A 15,019-nucleotide genomic window follows, 5' to 3' on the forward strand; every position below is an offset into this window, starting at 1 on the left:
ATCTCTCATGACCACTGTCCACATGATTACTGATTCATTCCAGGCTCTGGAGTAATTCTCTGAACATACACTACACAACACCATGTCAGTACTTTACAAGACCCTCATATTACCAGCCCGTAACAATTTATTAATGGGTGTCCCCTGGAAACCCACTTTTGTAAGACAAGGTAAAACTCTGATGATGTCACGGTAGGATCACAGCATTAAAAGGTAACAATGCTATTTGAAGGTTTCTTGTGCCGTTTTTCACCATGAAAATGTCATTCTCAAGACCTTGAAAGCCTGATGTCGCCTTGTATCATCATCCGCTTTTTATTCTATTTATAGTTGTATTATATATATACTTGACAGATATGTTTACTATGCTTGTTATTCATTGTACTTATATGTATAATTTTGATCATTGTCAGGGAGAAGATCCATCACGAGGAAATGCCAATTTCTGGGATGAGCTTTTTCTTCTAAAGGTAGACTTAACTTAAGTTTATACTTGCAGTATGTTTGACTGTTGCTTGATGTTAATCAAAAACTTAACATCCAGCTAGATTTGTTATCATCAAAACACTCTGATACAGCATAAACCAAGTTACCAAGTTGGATAATGTCAAAATGGTTTTAAGTATGCTTATTGCTTTTTTGGTGGGTTTGGTAATGATGTAGAATATTGTCTCATAGTCATAAAAAGATTAAGAAATCATGAGAGAGAAGGATGATAGTATTTTATTCTCTTCTGTTTTGACAGGTTAAGGGAAGGGACAATTCTTTGATACATCATATAGTGCTATGATAAAGTGGTGTGATGAAGGAAACTTCCCTCAAAGCTCCCTGTGTAACCTTGTTTGAATTATTATAAAATATTAGGGCTGCAACGAATACACTATGTGGCGAATATGATACGTATCATGAATATTGGGTAATGAATACGAATAATTATTCACGAATACAATATTGTAGTTAAGTGATTGATGCACAATATGGAACGTCCTTGTTGACAGTTTTGATTTGTCACACCAATAACCAGTGATCTCATGACACTCAAATTTGGCATGTAATAGTTATAGTCGACAGCACCATGTGCGGCCTTCGCAAACTAACATGACTTGCGCTACTGCAATGCTAGTACGTATTCCATCCTTGCATATCTCACTTTCCAAAAGTACACAAGGGTTCAAGTAAAACATGCTCCCTTATAAAAATCGTAAATATTCGTTAATATTCGGTTCTGGTGACCACGAATAACGAATTGAATTCATGAAGGGCTACGGTTCGATTCACCGAATATGCGAGTGAATCGTTACAGCCCTATAAAATATTCAAGTAGGGCCTGAATAGAAGTATGTTTGAAAGTGTCAGCCACCCAAAATAGTGTGTCTTCTCAAGTTCGCCCGCTAAACTATGTGGTGAATACACATTACAAACAATAAACATGTAATTGTTAAAAGAATTGTTATAGTATATATAAACTTTATATCCACATTATAACAACGATTTTAATTTACCACCCATATTCTTACCCAGTAGAGATGTTTTAGAAATGTCCACGAAATGGTATCAAGTTGAAACTCCTTTCTTCATACCCTCATCCAAGATTCATACTAACTGGGGCCAAGTCTGAAAATACATACAACCGTGAAGATCCGGGTTAAAATTGATCTTCAGTAACCCATACTTGCTGTTGGAAGTGACTAATGACATCTTGTGGTCAGACTCGCTGACTTGGTTGACACATGTCATCGTATCCCATTTCGTAGATCGATGATCATGCTGTTGATCACTGGATTGACTGGTCCTGACTCAATTATTTACAGACCGCTGCCATATAGCTGGAAAACTCTTGACTGCTGCGTTGAACAAAGATGAACCAAACAACCAACCAATGAAAATAGATACACCTTCTTGTATCACTATTAACATAATTAATTCCTGTGAATGTTTAGTTCTGTTGTAATTTCATCTTCAGGTGAACACCAGCTACATTGAAAATGAGATTGAGAAGCTGAGTGGCGAGGGTCTGCTCAGTCTGAAGGTAGGCTGCTGTTACCATGGTTTCAGTGTCTGCATGATCATGAGAGTGGTGACAAACCTACTTATGGCCAAGGAACATGTCATCATGCCGAAGACCCAGGTTCGAATCCCCACATGGGTACAATGTGTGAAGCCCATTTCTGGTGTCCCCTGCCGTGATATTGCTGGAATATTGCGAAAAGCGGCGTAAAACCAAACTCAGTCAGCCAAGGAACATGTGATCATTCAACTTAGAAGGGTCACCTTCTCCAATAAAGTCAGTGATCTATGTTGGAGAAATAATATCAGCTGATTAATGAAGTAGTGTAAACAGACTCCAGTGGTTTCTCTGACTACAACCATGTTATAGTTGATATGTACATGACCTATACATGCTGTGGTTACTTCGGTTGTACTCGAGGAAATACACGTGGAGAAGGACAAATGAATTCCATGTTCAGAATCAACTTCCAACATCAATAGCCTGAGGCTGGCGTAGCGATCTGGGCTTAGTTATCCATACATTGCATGGTACTTCTGCCATTTGTAGGCCGAAATTGATCTGATACCTTCAATAGTGACTGAATACACCAAGTTGTGATCTTCACACTTACTGATACTAATTCACTACATGATAGTGAATGAGGTCTGGTGAAGATAGCAGTCTGTTATAGACAGATTCCAGTGGGAGGTTTGTCTATGGTCCGACATTTAGAAAGCTTAAAGTGCAACCAATCAAAGCTACATGTACATGTCTTTAGGGAACTTATTGTAACGTAGTTAACATGTTGACATAGAATGCTTCTTACATGTTGTATTATCTGTGATGTGTTGTCCATGGTGAACAAACATCATAAATCTTGAAACTGATGGTTTATCCAGCATGTTGAAGAAATGTAGTTCAAATATGAAATGTATGGTGCCGATTAGCATGGTTACAGATGGCTGAAAGTCCATCATGTACATTGTCACAAGTTAATATACAGATGTTAGCTTTTCAATGTTCAGTGTTGCTATCAGTCAATTTATGCAGATTGCTCTTGTATTTTTATATCAGACAGATTTGTCTGTGATAGTATGGCCTTTCTTGGCTATATTTGCCACCCGTGTAGTTAGTTGGTTGGGTTATTGCAAAGTTTTCTAAATCACTTGTCCATTTTGTCATTGGAATATGTTATGATGTAAACATTTCAGAGGTACTTAGATTCAAATACTATGAGAGCAAAGACGTGCTGTTGGACCACATCACCACCTTGTTTCAAAACACTCTGCACAGGGACATACATGGATGTAGTATATGGATGTGTATAGCATATTTCCTGGTTCAGTATGAGTCTATCCATCTTGAAGAATGACACTGCTTGTTGTGTATATCACTGTGAGATGGATATTGTGTTTCCAGGACAACCTGAACATGCTGTTCTACCAATGTGTGGAGGCGCTAGCCCAGGACAATCTAATCCGAGTTGTCAATGCGTTACATGTAAGTTGATGTAGGGACTGCACAGTAGGGGTGGGTATTGTATGAAAGGAGTTTTTTAACAAAGCATATAATCGAGTTAATGCAATATGCTTTACTTTTAAAGCAAACACAACAAAATAAATCCTTGATTATTGAAAGGACTTTTTATCCATAAATGAAACAAGGAAAGGAACAATTTAAAAACGGAAATTAATTTCCGAGTGTTCTTTTTAAAGAATCAAAACACTGCTTGTTGTTTAATAAATATCACTGTGAGGCCCGAATCGTTTGATGGATATTGTGTTTCCAGGACATGAAACCTGAACATGGGGTTAAAACTTGTTCATTACCAGTAAATCGTTATTTATGTGAAAATGCAAGTTTACATTTATAGTGTCCAGATAAACCACGAAAGAAGCAAAAGCTATGGCATTCTTTTCCAGCCGTAACATGCCCGTGCCTTTTTCCTTTATATTTTCATTTTTTATGTTATCAGAAAATTATTATAAATAAGATTTTGTTGGAAATAATATGTATGGTAAGCCTATTTCCCGATATCAGTATTCCGCCGGTAACATTACTCACAACAACGGAAAATACCCCCATTTGCTTCATATGAATAACATGCGTGATCGCTTGATGTCGGGTATCGTTAAAGCTGAACATCAACAATATCACTGTACCCTTGTATTTTCACAGTTGTAAGAAATTTTATTGATATTGGTTGACCTTTCCTGACAAGTATCATTTTCATGTAAATAGACCAGTTATATTGTGCAGCCCTACTGCGCTCTGTGTGACAATATGATATTGTTGGAGATGAGACTATGTGGCTACTCTCTGTGTCCAAGACATGATGATCTGGATCAGTACTCATACTGGATTATATGCATGCCACCTTCATATAGGTGGAATACTGCCGACTGTGTTATTGAATACTTTCATCTGAATCAGCTGGTGATCCTACTATGGTCCAGAACTAGTAAACTGGTAACACAGACTTCTGTTGACACAAATCCATTTTCAGTAAGTTAGAACTTATATCTTGATAATTATTAACAATAAACACTTTTATGCACCTATATGCGAAGGTTGAGATAATTGCCCACTACCTGAAACCTCTTGTGGATGTAAACCTTTCTGTTATTGTGTGTAGATGAGATCCAGCCTATCCATGTTATCCAGCCTAACTATATTCTTGTGTTTGCAGACACTCTGCGCTCTGATACGAGGTATATTTCGGAAAAGTCTTGGTAACTATGGATTTGATGTCATCAATCTCCTGATTGGTTTTGATTCAGCAGAATCTGTCATGCAGGTGAATATGTAAAGAAAACACGAATCATCTTCTTTTCCGCTTGACCGCTCAAATTGCTTAGATCTATGTCCACCTCAGAGTGTTGTCTTTGTTTGTGTTGACATCATGTCGGAGACACAACTGATCTGACCAGAGAAGAAACTGAAAGGTGTTTCACCTGAGAATCCAGATGTAAACCCACATTTGAGTTGTATGCAACTTAAAAACTTTAAAAAACCCATAGTCATTTCAAACTTTATAGTTACTACATTCGTATGCTACAAGTTCTTACTGCAAGTTGCACCTTGAGAACACATTGTCAGCGCTGCTTGTTCACTCATATTCTTTGCTTTGTGTTTATTATAGTCTTTGATTGAAAACCTGAACCGGTTCCTGACTGGAGACTATCCAGCCAGTGTCAAACAGCTGGTGCTCAAGTTCCTCCTCGTACTCATTACGGTGAGATTTGTTACCATGGTTACTGAAGAAACTGTTTTGTGGAAGCTTGTATTGGGAGCTTAATTGTAATGATTGTTTGTGACATCAGTTTTGAAGGGCTCATAAAATCCCATCTTAGGCAGTGGTATTTGACAACCAAAATAGAGAGTTATCCCACTTAACAAATGTCCAGGAGAAAGTACCCAATTTTGAGATAGCTGTACCTACAGCGAGATGAGGGCAATTCAAGACCTTTAGGACCCAGGCTTTCTATTGTTGCACTGTCAGCATCCTTATCGGTACAGTAGAGCTGCTAATCCCTTGTAAACCCTGACCTGTCTGTTCCAGGCCACGGACAATATCAGCCAGAACACAATGCTGGAGTACATCCTCATCAACAGCGTGTTCGAGTCCATCATCCAGGTAGGCACAGTCTTTGGTGGCACAAGACTTGCATCTTGTTTTTTGATTCCTCCAATTTTGGATAGCACAAGACATGTTTCATTGTCTTGGCTCTGTGTTTTTTAAGCATATTTTACTAACCACTGTATGTCACTCTTGTATCCAAACCAAATGTACTACCTCTTGATATGTTATGCCTTTTATGATTGGTTGTCACTTCAAATGAGGGTGTAGGTTGTGCAGAGTTGCTTCCCTTTGCAATTCCACACTCTGGCACTCTTATCCACAGAGGATAATGATATTTGCTGGTCATCATGGTTGTGATTCTTTAGTTCCAGTAGCCTCAAACTCAACTCAATCACTCATTTTAAAGTTATCATGGAGAACTGAACTTTTGAGCATTAAATTATTTAAACATTCTTCACAAAGAAGAGCAATACTATTTCTGACAGAATACAGTTGTTGTATTATGTTGTTGATTTTTTACCCAGATGTGTTTTCATGGCTATGCAGTCAAATACAAGTTGTTCTTAGACAAGCAGTTTCTTCTGTTAATCATCCTGAGTGTTCATTCCACTCCTTTCCAGATTCTGGGGAATCCCCTGTTACGTATGTTGCTGGGCCATGACGCCATCCTTGTCCTCACACTACTGGTTCAGTACAGGAAACATGAGGTAACCATGGCAACAATGTCTGCAGCTTCTATCTGCAAGCATCATAATGTTATTGAAACAACTCTGTCATGAACCAGCTTTTGGCTGATTCAAACAAAATACGCTGATTATCTCTTCACATCCTATCTGTAGAGACCACATTATTTTCTCTGGACACATTTTCATGTAGAACTTAAGCATTTCACCTCTATTTTAAATTAGTTTGTTTAGGTTTGTTGGTTAGGATTTATCACCATAGTAATATTAAAACTATAAGACAGCTTGAATCATTATGTGTAAAGGTAATAATATGGGTTTTTTTATCATTCAGTCACTCCTGCAATAAATGAACAAACTAATGTAATTTGTGTATTGATGGAAATATTCATTGTTTTGCAGTCTGCCAACCCATACATTGTCAAGTTGTCGATTTTAGATGATGAATTAGCATTAACGGTAAGTACCTTCGTAGGAATGCCGATGAAATTAGTTTCAAAATGGTCGTTTTTTGGCTTCTGATTCAAGAAATTCAACTGAACATGGTACTCCAGCAGCCGGCTAATAAATGCACCTGTGTCATGTTAGCGTGGACAGATATCCCCACATGGCCACTTACCTGCTGGGGATTTCCCCGCTAAAATTAGCACATTTACCCACTTCCCACTATGAAGAGTTGTTTGGGTTAGGCAACCCTCATCACCCATCTTATCTTACTTACATTGCCAAAATATTTCATCCTCTGATACATTGGTTATGTGAAATGTACTTCAACCATGGAAGAGAATTAATATTGCTTTCTCTATAATGTTTTCTTGGCCATCAATGAAGACTGCTTCTGGTCAGTCTAGGTGTGTATGTATGAGAGCATGACATATTTCATTGTTCCACATTACAGGGGTATGCTCAGATAGTGTCTTCACTACTCTCAGACTTCAACAGGTAAGGAAACAGCTTTCCGTGTAATCATCACAAAGTAATCTAGCTGTATCTTGTCTGCGGGATGATTTGTCTGATGTTATTATACCTTTCCATTTCCCGCTCTAGCCCAACCAAGTAACTATGAAATATGTAAATACGTGTAATTGCACTTATTGACATTACAATGTCATACATTGTTCATAATGTCTCAGACTGAAAACATTATGTATGATGTATAATTACTAAAGAGTTATGTGTTACCTGTTGGTTTGTACTGACACAGTTGAGTTTGTGCACAGAAACTACCAAGTACAGTTGTCCGAGCCCCAGTCAGGGTGGTTTTCAGCCTTTGCTAATATGGTGAGTAACTGCGGCCACTGTTGGAACACCAGAGATCCATTGCATCTACTGTTCATGTTTTTTAGAAATATATATACACCTTTGTATACTTATTATGACAATGAAAGAATGTTGTTTTAGGGAGTCTGCTTGTATGGTTCATGGTTGCTACACATCTCCGACTTACATGAAGCATGAGTGAATCATGTCGTCTTTAGCCAACATGACGTGGTGCAACACAGAATTGTAGATCAGAGTCAAATTGTCAGGGATGCAGTGTTATGTACATATGTCTAACTGAAGGGAATGTATTGGCATTTTACATGAAACATGATTCTTACAGCACGTCCAAATCTCAGTAGTGTCACCAGGTTCATCAGCATGATCGAACTATGACATCACTGTGTTACAGTCTTATTGTCTGACATAATGGCTCTGCATGATGTCTGTCATCATTTGTTGCATGTTGGAAATTTAGGGAATTATGTAAATGTATATTTTTATGGATTTACACTACAGACACAATAGTACACTGAAAGAGTGAAGTTTGTGTCCCTGTGTGATTAAATGGTGTTAATTATGTCTAACAAATGTTCAACTTACCAAGACTGAAGATTAGAATCATTTCAATGTGTCTCTGTGTTACTTTTCAGGTTGGCAATATGTTTGTGGCAGAGGAAAAGAAAACAGAAATAATGAGGTAGAAAACTGTAATAATTTTATCAAAATGTCTGCTTAATGGCAGATACTTAATAACAAATACTTTCTGGCAAAACATTTCCATACCAACTTTCCGATTATTTAATTGTATTTTCCATCCGTTTTTCTCGTATTATATGTGTAGTGTTTTTATTGGCCAGTGGTGTTTACTTGCAGGGCTAACGACTCCATACTGCTGGCATTGTATGAAGCCATTCACCTGAACAGGAACTTCATCACCGCCCTAACACATGTAGGTAGACAGTAGACAGTTTGGTAGACAGTAGACGTCTTTGTAGACAGACAGCTAGGTAGACAGTAGACATTTAGGTAGATGGTAGACATCTAGGTAGACAGCTTGCTAGACAGTAGACAGCTTGGTGGACAGTAGACAGCTTGGTAGACAGTAGACAGCTTGGTAGACAGTAGACAGCTTGTTGGACAGTATACAACTTGGTGGACAGTAGACAGCTAGGTAGACAATAGACAGCTTGGTAGACAGTAGACAGCTAGGTAGACAGTAGACAGCTTGGTGGACAGTAGACAGCTAGGTAGACAGTAGACAGCTTGGTAGACAGTGGACAGCTTGATGGACAGTATACAACTTGGTGGACAGTAGACAGCTAGGTAGACAATAGACAGCTAGGTAGACAGTAGACAGTAGACAGCTTGGTGGACAGTAGACAGCTTGGTAGACAGTAGACAGCTTGGTAGACAGTAGACAGCTTGGTGGACAGTAGACAGCTAGGTGGACAGTAGACAGCTAGGTAGACAGTAGACAGCTTGGTGGACAGTAGACAGCTTGGTAGACAGTAGACAGCTTGGTAGACAGTAGACAGCTAGGTAGACAGTATACAACTTGGTGGACAGTAGACAACTTGGTAGACAGCTAGGTAGACAGTAGACAGCTTGGTGGACAGTAGACAGCTTGGTAGACAGTAGACAGCTTGGTAGACAGTAGACAGCTAGGTAGACAGTATACAACTTGGTGGACAGTAGACAAGCTTGGTAGACAGTAGACAGCTAGGTGGACAGTAGACAGTAGACAGTTAGGTAGACAGTAGACAGCTAGGTAGACAGTAGACAACTTGGTGGACAGTAGACAGCTAGGTAGACAGTAGACAGCTAGGTGGACAGTAGACAGCTAGGTAGACAGTATACAGCTTGGTAGACAGTAGACAGCTTGGTGGACAGTATACAACTTGACAGTAGACAGTAGACAGCTAGGTAGACAGTAGACAGCTTGGTAGACAGTAGACAGCTAGGTAGACAATAGACAGCTTGGTAGACAGCTTGGTAGGCAGTAGACTGCTTGGTAGACAGTAGACAGCTTGGTGGACAGTAGACAGCTTGGTAGACAGTAGACAGCTTGATGGACAGTAGACAGCTTGGTGGACAGTAGACAGCTTTTCCTGTGTGAAACACCAGTGAAGGTCCGGGTTAGAATATTGATCTTCAGTAACCCATGCTTGTTGTAAGAGGCGACTAACGGGATCGGGTAGTCAATTGTGCAGATCGATGATCATGTTGTTGATCACTGGATTGTCTGGTCCAGACTTTATTACTTACAGACCGCCGCCATATAGCTGGAATATTGCTGAGTGCGGTGTAAAACTAAACTCACTCACTCACTCACTCCTGTGTGAAACATGAACATAAGCCAACAATCACCAATAGATTTGACTATGTTGACAATGTAAATAACAGCTGAACAACATCTTGTATATGCTGATGTCACACTGACTGACTGTTATGAAACTGAAAATACACAATGACCGTTAAAGAATTGGATGTGCAGGATTGAAGGTGATGTCAAAAGCTATCCAAAATACAGGCCTGAAGGCAACAAGTGTTTAAGTTCACATAGATTCAATGAGAACATGTCCAGGTAACACTCAGTGTGGGTATGAAATGCTTCATTCCTGAAAAGCACTTTTGGAATTTGAAAATACACCATTATCTCTTGTTTTCTGTGTGCCCCCTTTGTATTGATGCTGAGCATATGGAATGCATGTAGGATGTATATGTATATAGAATTACCCATGGTTTCAACTATGACTGCAGATCTTCATCAATGTCTGCATGTGTATATGATACTTCTATTGATGGCTGCAACCATTCTGCATCTGCATGGGCTATTGTTTACCTGTGATGTTTGTTTCAGGCTCACACCCCATCATCCCCCGCAACGCCCCCATCATCCCCAGTCACTACAACATCCCCGGTGTTGGATAACCAAGGTAGGTGATAACACACTATTAGTACAGTTTCAGATGTGGTGATTCCAGAATAGGTCTCCAGCACCCCATGCTTGCTCTCCATTGTCATTCCAGGACAGAATAGGTCCCCGACACTGCATGCTTGCTCTCCATTGTCATTCCAGGACAGAATAGGTCCCCGACACTGCATGCTTGCTCTCCATTGTTATTCCAGGACAGAATAGGTCCCCAGTACACCATGCTTGCTCTCCATTGTCATTCCAGGACAGAATAGGTCCCCGACACTGCATGCTTGCTCTCCATTGTCATTCAGGACAGAATGCTTGCTCTCCATTGTCATTCCAGGACAGAATAGGTCCCCAGTACCCCATGCTTGCTCTCCATTGTCATTCCAGGACAGAATAGGTCCCAGTACCCCAGTATTGTCATTCCAGGACAGAATAGGTCCCTTGCTGCATGCTTGCTCTCCATTGTCATTCCAGGACAGAATAGGTCCCAGTACCTGCATGCTTGCTCTCCATTGTCATTCCAGGACAGAATAGGTCCCCAGCACTCCATGCTTGCTCTCCATTGTCATTCCAGGACAGAATAGGTCCCAGCACTGCATGCTTGCTCTCCATTGTCATTCCAGGACAGAATAGGTCCCAAGTACCCCATGCTTGCTCTCCATTGTCATTCCAGGACAGAATAGGTCCCCAGCACCCATGCTTGCTCTCCATTGTCATTCCAGGACAGAATAGGTCCCCAGACACTGCATGCTTGCTCTCCATTGTCATTCCAGGACAGAATGCTTGCTCTCCATTGTCATTCCAGGACAGAAAAGGTCCCCAACACTGCATGCTTGCTCTCCATTGTCCAGGACAGAATAGGTCCCCAGTACCCCATGCTTGCTCTCCATTGTCATTCCAGGACAGAATAGGTCCCCAGCACCCCATGCTTGCTCTCCATTGTCATTCCAGGACAGAATAGGTCTCCAGCACTGCATGCTTGCTCTCCATTGTCATTCCAGGACAGAATAGGTCCCCAGCACCCCATGCTTGCTCTCCATTGTCATTCATTCCAGGACAGAATAGGTCTCATTACCCCATGCTTGCTCTCCATTGTCATTCCAGGACAGAATAGGTCCAGTACACTGCATGCTTGCTCTCCATTGTCATTCCAGGACAGAATAGGTCCCAAGTACCCCATGCCCATTGTCATTCCAGGACAGAATAGGCTTGCTCTCCATTGTCATTCCAGGACAGAATAGGTCCCCAGCACCCCATGCTTGCTCTCCATTGTCATTCCAGGACAGAAAAGGTCCACAACACTGCATGCTTGCTCTCCATTGTCATTCCAGGACAGAATAGGTCTCCAGTACCCCATGCTTGCTCTCCATTGTCATTCCAGGACAGAATAGGTCCCCGACACTGCATGCTTGCTCTCCATTGTCATTCCAGGACAGAATAGGTCCCCAGTACCCCATGCTTGCTCTCCATTGTCATTCCAGGACAGAATAGGTCCACAACACTGCATGCTTGCTCTCCATTGTCATTCCAGGACAGAATAGGTCTCCAGTACCCCATGCTTGCTCTCCATTGTCATTCCAGGACAGAATAGGTCCCCCCAGCTTACTCTCCATTGCTTCCAGGACAGAATAGGTCTCCAGTACCCCATTGTCATTCCAGGACAGAATAGGTCCCCAGTACCCCATGCTTGCTCTCCATTGTCATTCCAGGACAGAATAGGTCCCCAGACACTGCATGCTTGCTCTCCATTGTCATTCCAGGACAGAATAGGTCCCCAGCACTGCATGCTTGCTCTCCATTGTCATTCCAGGACAGAATAGGTCCCTGGCACCGCATGCTTGCTCTCCATTGTCATTCCAGGACAAAATAGGTCCTCGGCACTGCATGCTTGCGCTCCATTGTCATTCAGAATATGACAGAATATGTCTGGAGACTGGATTTCTTGATATCATGTTATTTTTCCTTATCCTGACTCATGCTTATTGCTTGTCTTCTTCTTCTTGCGAACCTAGTGGAACACTTGTATCTCCCAATTGAAGTTCCCTTCAATAAAAAATCACTCATTAGTACCCACCACGAGTTACCTCCCTTCCACAAGCGCGGGAACGAGGGCGCCACCTGAACCCATGTGCCTCACTCTCTCCTTCTTCGCCCAGTGAGCAAGACGTGAGAGCACCTGCGTCTCCCTGCACACTATATCCTTTATTTATATTTAGTTTGTTACCTCTTATATTCATCTATAGAGGTGTAATTAGTATCATTATTCAACATGCATTGATAATTATTCATGTTTCTGCTGCTTGATTCACGGTTCGCCGTGTTTGCTCAGCAGTTTGCGTTAATAAAAATCTGCACTGTTTGTAAATTACGTTACTCTGCTACCGATCCACATTTAAAATGCCCTAGTTGCATTACTCCATGTTCTATTGTTTCTCGTTGAAAATTATGTATTAATTTACCAATTTCTGCCTTTGATAAATATTTATGTTCCGTTTTGAGACGGAAGGCAGATAAATCTCGGAAACAATCTTCAGTCATGGCTAATAGATCGAAGTCAGATATATCCTGAATTACCTTCGGGGGATAAGCGTGGGACGCAGTCCGCTATATCCTAGAAGCGACCTGCTTCCCAGGACGTTCCTTCATCACAGTCTAAGACTAGAAGAGCTTCCACGTCATCTCAACGTATGCTCTGAACCCCCAGGTCTACAGCCTCGTCAAAGGGAAATCCACGAAGGCTACAAAAAAAAAATTTGCTTCTGATATTCAGAATTATGTTTATATGATGATGACATTTCGATTATCATTCCAGATGTATGTCATAAGAAGTGACCAGTATCGGCTACCGTCACTTCAGCGCAGATCAACATGCAACCAGAGATGCCTACGCTGACGCCCGAGATTATAACTGAGGGTCCCGTCACTATCACAGAGAGGACACCCTCAACGCCAGCGCAGACCATCCCAGAAGACCTGGTCAACCAAATCATGAGACTGATGGAGGACCGTTACGGCTTACAGAGGCCTCAGAGCCACAGGCCTCAGAGCCCACCCCATATTAAGTCATACAGGGCCTCAGAGCCCACAAACGCGCCTCCGCGAAGGGCAACCCAGCCTGTAGCGAACACTTCGCTAAGGAAGTCCCAGGCCGCCTCCGCGAAGGAGCTAGAGCCTCACTAGTTGCAAGGGACATCGCGGAGAAGGAACGCTTCGCCGAGCCTACACCCTGTAGAACACACAGGTCGTTAGCGAAGCAAGCGCTCATATATTGAGTTGCGGGAGCGCTTCGCCAAGCCCACACCCTGTAGAACACAGAGGTCTGTTCGCGAAGCAAGCGCTCATATATAGACTTCTGCTGGGGCGCTTCGCTGAACCCACACCCTGTAGAACACAGAGGTCGTTCGCGAAGCAAGCGCTCATATATTGAACGGACTCTAGACACTTCTCTAAGGAAGTCCCAGGCCGCCTCCGCCAAGGAGCTAGAGCCTCACTAGTTGCGAGGGACATCGCGGAGAAGGAGCGCTTTCGCCGAGCCTACACCCTGTAGAACACAGAGGTCGTTCGCGAAGCAAGCGCTCATATATTGATCGGACTCTGACTCGATACTTTCGCAAAGGTCGCGAAAGGCTAAGTGGCTCCAAGTCTACTTCACCCAGAAGATCTAGAAGGGTTACTTCGAGATCTTAGCAAGAAATCCCGGCGTTACGCCGAGGAAGTCTCCTCCAAGGTCTCCATATACTAGCCACTTCGTCATATATAGCCACTCGTCAGTCCGTTCAAGACATCGCATGAGTTGTCTATCAACTGTATGCCATATGTCGCCTACAAGCCCTACAGCGAAGACAATTGCACAGGCTATTTACAACACAGAGCGTCGCTGTATTAATTTATCAACAGATGAAGAGCCTAATTAAGGATCTTCAAGCCGACTACCTACTACGATCACGATTATCTACATGCGTGACCATTACGCAGATCTGCAGACAATTCAATAACAAAATTGAACAGCAGCCTTGTTACAGCTGGTAGTAAAACTCATAATCGTCAACGATTTCCTGAGAAGAAATATGTACAACAAGTTCAGCTTTAACAGTCTACAAGCTGACAACTTGCAAGGTTATTGAACCTTATATAAGGAAGTCGGAATTATCTTCAAGACTGAAGTTACTTTCACGACAGCCTGGAAAATAACCTACCCAGCATTAATATTACAGAGCGAGGTATTTCGGGCCGGAGGTTTCGCGCGTTTACCATCAACCCTCGAAACATGTGGTCACTTGGGTAACTTCGGGAAGCTACGGTGAAGACCGACGATTGTTCTAATATCAACCACGGCACTATATTATACAAGGTTCCTTTTCCTGCTACACCGGTGACATCACAGCGCGGGTACTCTACAAAATAAAAATGCCTTATTCTGATTGGACCGCGATGGACAACGCCCTACACAGAGGTCGAGCATAGTTCACAGTTCAAGACTTAGATTGCAAGTGACAACATTATATCAGTGATCGAGCAAGCCTCCTTACAGTCCAGCTAATCTGAACCTTCATGATTGGACTGCCCTCTTGAGGTTA

At 41.8% G+C, this 15,019-nt stretch overlaps 1 protein-coding gene across 1 annotated transcript in view; it reads left to right on the plus strand.

The window, feature by feature from the left end:
• Nucleotides 1-15,019, plus strand: part of LOC124274356 (armadillo-like helical domain-containing protein 3) — a 49,942-nt gene that overhangs the window by 1,478 nt on the left and 33,445 nt on the right. Inside the window, exons 3-15 of the mRNA XM_046709720.1 lie at nt 414-470; nt 1,964-2,029; nt 3,410-3,490; nt 4,680-4,787; nt 5,133-5,225; nt 5,553-5,627; nt 6,194-6,280; nt 6,659-6,715; nt 7,155-7,198; nt 7,477-7,537; nt 8,170-8,216; nt 8,393-8,468; nt 10,380-10,455. Of these exons, the coding sequence (XP_046565676.1) occupies nt 414-470; nt 1,964-2,029; nt 3,410-3,490; nt 4,680-4,787; nt 5,133-5,225; nt 5,553-5,627; nt 6,194-6,280; nt 6,659-6,715; nt 7,155-7,198; nt 7,477-7,537; nt 8,170-8,216; nt 8,393-8,468; nt 10,380-10,455 (928 nt within the window). The remainder of the gene's footprint in view (nt 1-413; nt 471-1,963; nt 2,030-3,409; nt 3,491-4,679; nt 4,788-5,132; nt 5,226-5,552; nt 5,628-6,193; nt 6,281-6,658; nt 6,716-7,154; nt 7,199-7,476; nt 7,538-8,169; nt 8,217-8,392; nt 8,469-10,379; nt 10,456-15,019) is intronic.

The sequence above is a fragment of the Haliotis rubra genome, unplaced genomic scaffold, assembly GCF_003918875.1.
Source record: "Haliotis rubra isolate DU_JTF1 unplaced genomic scaffold, ASM391887v1 Scf19, whole genome shotgun sequence".
Classification (NCBI taxonomy): domain Eukaryota; kingdom Metazoa; phylum Mollusca; class Gastropoda; order Lepetellida; family Haliotidae; genus Haliotis; species Haliotis rubra.